The 4,755-nt window shown below is 48.8% G+C and overlaps 1 protein-coding gene across 1 annotated transcript; it reads right to left on the bottom strand.

Annotated features, from left to right (window-relative positions):
- Positions 1 to 1,291: 1,291 nt before the first annotated feature.
- Positions 1,292 to 4,454, bottom strand: LOC141408791 (uncharacterized). The gene is made up of 2 exons (XM_074019168.1): positions 2,334 to 4,454; positions 1,292 to 1,676 (listed from the first exon to the last, which is right to left on the bottom strand). Exons 1-2 carry the CDS (start codon positions 3,925 to 3,927, stop codon positions 1,525 to 1,527), a joined length of 1,746 nt encoding a protein of 581 aa, XP_073875269.1. The 5' UTR covers positions 3,928 to 4,454; the 3' UTR covers positions 1,292 to 1,524.
- Between the last annotated feature and the right edge of the window lie 301 nt (positions 4,455 to 4,755).

Below are 4,755 nucleotides of genomic sequence, written 5' to 3'. Positions count from 1 at the left end.
AAAGAGGAGAACCAGGTGGGGACTGATCCAACGGCTACCTAGACAGCCTTCCCACAGAGCACTTGGCAAGATTCATCATCTGCCAAAAGGTCTGTTCTTTCTAGGACTGCAACTAGCTCATACAGTGCTTTTGTGCAAATCCCCCTCTGGGGAGATGCAGCCCCACAGGTGCACAGCTTGGCAAATGGAACACAGGTTAGATTTCGGCCCCCCACTTACCCCCTCCACCCAGTGCTCTTGTGCAGTGAACAATCTGCTCAACCATAGGGAGCAGCTCTGTCTCCCTCCATGCCTTCTCCCATTACAGGACAGGAGATGGATTTGGATTGTAGGGTGGGCCCAGGAAGACTGGGAGTAACCTCCCAGGGGCATTCTTACCTCCTCATCTGTCATAACAGAGTAGAAGCCAGGCATTCCCAGGGGGCAGCAAATGGAATTCAGAGAGTGCCAATAGGAGGGGAAAAAGAGAAATTTACTAAAGACGCCCAGTGGACTTGGGCAAACCTGGCCCAATCCCTTCCAAGTGCAAGTGGCCCAAATAACAGCAGCTAGTATTTACTGAATGCTCACTGTTGCCAAGCACTGTGCTAAGTGTTTTTTCGGTAATAGCTTGTAATAATCCTCACAATAACCCTAAGAGGGAGCCATTATTCTCATTAACAGATGAGGAAACTGATGCTTGGAGAGGTAAAATAACTTACCCAAGGTCACAGTCAGAAAATAGTGGACCCAGGGCCCAAATCCTTAGATAACTCGAGTTCGTACTTTACTGTGCTGCTACTCTATAGAGCTTTGCTCCCTCTGAGGAGGACTGCCCTTCTCTGCTCTTTGCTGACCATCACTAGGAGGGCTCATGCTGGTTGGGATTGGACGGCATTCCCAGGGCTCTCTCCTCCCCAGGAACTGCTTTATCCATAGCCCTGGCCTCTGTCATGCTCATAGGGCTGGAGTATATTTTGGGCCAAAATGCTCACAGCAAGAGGTCCCTGCTGCCAAGATTTACTCCTTGAGGGCTGGTCCCCACCCTCCCCTGCCCCCAGAGAAGCCAAGAGTATAAAGGGAGCGGAGGGTCACAAGGTCTGGGGACACTTCTCTTAAGTATTCTAGAGCTGCAAGACACACTGACGGTCTCAAGGGGGAGGCCCAGACATCTCTGAAGATCCTGCCTGGGCAGCACCAATAAGTACCCCAGGTGGTAGAGTGGGGGCATGAGGAGGGTTCTGAGGAACCCGAGAAACACATGAGAAGAGTCCCCAGCCTGAATTAGGGTGAAGTCAACTCTGAGCAAGACTGTGAAGCAGGCGGTTTGCTTTGGTGTATTTTTTTTAAATCATGTGATAGGTGACCAACTAAGCTGAAAAGGCCATGAGGCTTAAATTATTCTCCATTCCAGAAGTAACTTCCTGTTAAAAGGAGACTCTTGAAAATGGAAAAGATCCCAAGCCCCCAAAGAAATGACTCTAATGGTGAAATTTTCAGCAAGATGAGAAGTTCCTCTGCTTCTTCAGGTCAAAATCCCAGCATTTACCTCCTAAACGACCCAACTCTGTAGATACATAGATGCCACTCCTCACCTGTCCTCCCATCCCCCAAGCTCCCACAGTGGACCCATAGGAGGGAAAAGCACAGACCTTTCAGCCACCAGATGACACGATTGTACATTTCCTCTGAGACATCTGAAAGTAACAGAGAGATGGTTGCTTTTCTTCTCTCTGTGGGATGCACATCCCACCCTCCACTACTTGCAGCTCCCTTTCTAGCTCCACATTTCTCCACCCAAAGGTGCCCTCAGCCCTTGGTCCTCTCCAAGAAGCTCCTCCAGCCTAGAACTATATATCATATACCCATTCTCCCTTTCCCTTTTTTACACCCTCTCTCTGTGCCACTGTGAATGCCTTTCCCCTCCTGGAATCCCAGCTCATCTGCACCCCACCCTCTCCACTTTGTAGTCAGAGTATTTACCTGAGGCCCTTATTCTATTTAACAGCCCTTACCGGCCCTCACCCCAGCTCAGTTCTTCATCCCCACTCAGGAAGCAGCTTTCAACCCTGCAAGCCCTCTCTACTACCTTCAATTGAAAAGGTAAGCAGTGTTGCCTGGAGGAGTCAATGCCTGTCGCCCGGCCCAAGCATCATCATCGATGTCATTAGCTTGGAGCACAGAGAAGCTGGCAGGGAAGGAATGGAGCAATAGGCTCAAGGATAGGACTAGCTTTGGCACTGGCAGGAGAGCAGCCCTTATTCCCAGAATGAAGAGGTGGTCTTTCCTGCCCACCCCAACATCCCATCTCACTAAATTGGGGCTGCACCTGGGCAGTCTGCTTCTTCACATACCCAGGAAGAAAGCACTAAACCTTTGAATGGGTTGTTTGCAGGTGTGCTTGGGGGTCTGTGGCACTTTATTCAGTGGTGCCCAACTTGGAAACTCCTTTGGTGGTGACGGTGGTGATAGGCTTGCCTTCTCTCTCTGGAACTTCAGATCCTCACAGAAAGGGCTAGAGTCTATTTTAAAACCGGACAATAAAGGATCTAGGGAAGGAGAACACTTAAGCTCAAAATCAGGTGTTGTCGGCTGGCTTTGGGGTGTTTCAACTTCAGGATTCAGCAAGGGCCACCATGAGGAGTCAGGTCCGTACCTAGGTAAGGACCGAGGAGGCAAGGGCCGAGGGGTCAGTTCCAGTTCTGCATGGATGGAGGGCTTTTGCGAGAGTTCTGGATACCTGGGTGTAGGTCCTTGGGACATGTAGGTAGTTTCTGGGGGTTTTGGGGTTTGCTGTTTATAGATGGGCTCTGGAGTGACAAACATGGATGACTTGTGGGAGCCCTCAGACACTGATTGAGCTGTCACACGGTGAGTTGGCTCTACTGACTGTACCCCTGGGGAGATGGTGACCCTGCGGCCAACCTCGTTGTTTCCTCGGATTGGGGCCCTCACATTGGACTCCACCTGTGATGATATTAAGACCTTTGCGGAGGGCTTGGTTTCAGGATAGACAGAATACTTGTGAAGAGACTCAGGGTCTACCCGTGTAGAAACTCGGTGTACACCATCAGAATCTTTAAGGACAGAGAGTTTGAGTGATGAGTCCAAGTTCATATTCCTATACAAGGCCTTGGGTTTTGAAGGAATTGAACTGTAAGGACCTGTTTCTGATTCTTCTACAGGGACCTTTCTCTGGGCTGTCTGATAGTCTGCAGAGACACAGCTGCTTCTGTGCTCTGGGCGAGAGGGACTCCTTGGAGATCTGATCTCGCTAGCAGTTGTAATCCTTTGGATGGGCTCAGTTTGTACTGCTTCATCCTTTGGGTAAGTCAAAATCCTACGGGGAACTCTGACTCCTTGGGGGTTCTGGACCTTGGATGGTGGGTCATCTTGTAAGATTTGTGATTGTAAGTTATCCTTCTGATCTTGAAAACTCAACCGACGAGTAGATTTGGCATCTGGGATTGATGAGGCATGATGGCCGACCTCGCGCCCTGACTTGCTCTCACCGCCTCTTCGTGCTGCTTCCTCTCCAGGTGGACTAACATTCCGTAGTCTGCTTGAAGCATGGGAAGCCAGTGTCTGAGTTTGCTGGTTCTTTCTAGGAGGAGAGGAATGGCGGGATGATTCTGTTCTTGGTCCAGTCTCGGTTACCCGAGGAGTGGGTACCGCATAGTGTCCAGGCCCTGACTGGAGGGAGACAGATTGAGGATAGTCTGATGCCGAATGGGGAGTGGTGGGATGTGCAGCTTCTGATCTTCGGTGGGAAGGGTTCAGGGAGACTGCAGCACTTCGATGGCTTGAGGCAAGAATGTACCCATGTCCCCGCTGAGGGGATGTGTTAGTAGTAACCTCAGACCCTTTCTGTGCTGAAACTGCTACCTTGGCCCCAGGTTTATTTGTCTTGACCATCTGATAGATTGTGCCTTTCTGAGTAGATCCCATATTTTACTGGCTCGCTTGTATTCAGGATCCTAATGATGCCTGAATATTTACCCCGTTTTAAAGCTGCTGTTCTTGGGCTCCCACAAAAGTGGCTGTTGTTCTAAGAGTGTCTCAACTAGTCCCCTTAGCTACCTCTCTGTCTGGTGATGTCATAAAGGAGGGAGTTTCCTTCCTATTAAACATCCCAGTGTACAGTCACAATTCTTTACAGAATCCCAAAGAAGTACCTGAAAGGAATCTGTGGATTTCTCTTTGGAGTTATATCACCAAGCCTTTGGCAAGTTTTTAACAAAACTGGGATTTCCTTGTATATAGAGAAGGCTCCAGACCCTCCTTTACTCTCCCCAGATTCTAGAAATTCTCAGGGACTCATCCAGAGAAGGAATCAGCCAGAAGATCCTATGAAGACAAGGTCAAACCAAACACACTGTGTAAGCCCCAGTTTTAATAAGGTACAAAGTACAAAGTTGCCCCAATTTTGTTTGAAACTGTACTGTATACAAGTTAAAAAAAAAAAAAAAAAGAAAAAAAAGAGAGCTTCAGCTTTTTCCAGGTCTCATGGATGGTTTCATTGCTCCTGGGGTAAAAATCCAGGTTGCTCAAATAATAAAATTCTCACATTCTTGGTCCAGGAGAGTTTGGTGTTTTATTAATAAAGGGATTTTCCAGGTGCAGTGGCTCACACCTGTAATCCCAACACTTTTGGGAGGCCGAGGTGGGTGGATCACCTGAGGTCATGAGTCTGAGATGGCCTGACCAACATAGTGAAACCCCATCTCTACTAAAAATACAAAATTAGCTGGGTGTTGTGGCGCATGCCTGTAATCC

The sequence above is a fragment of the Macaca fascicularis genome, chromosome 16 (genome assembly GCF_037993035.2).
Source record: "Macaca fascicularis isolate 582-1 chromosome 16, T2T-MFA8v1.1".
NCBI lineage: Eukaryota > Metazoa > Chordata > Mammalia > Primates > Cercopithecidae > Macaca > Macaca fascicularis.
This window is presented reverse-complemented; position numbering and strand designations above follow the sequence as displayed.

Coding starts and splice junctions, on each gene's coding strand:
- LOC141408791 (XM_074019168.1), bottom strand. CDS start 3,927: ATGGGATCTACTCAGAAAGGCACAATCTATCAGATGGTCAAGACAAAT. Junction 1,677..2,333: donor GTTTAGTGCTTTCTTCCTGG/GTATGTGAAGAA, acceptor TGTTACTTTCAG/ATGTCTCAGAGGAAATGTAC.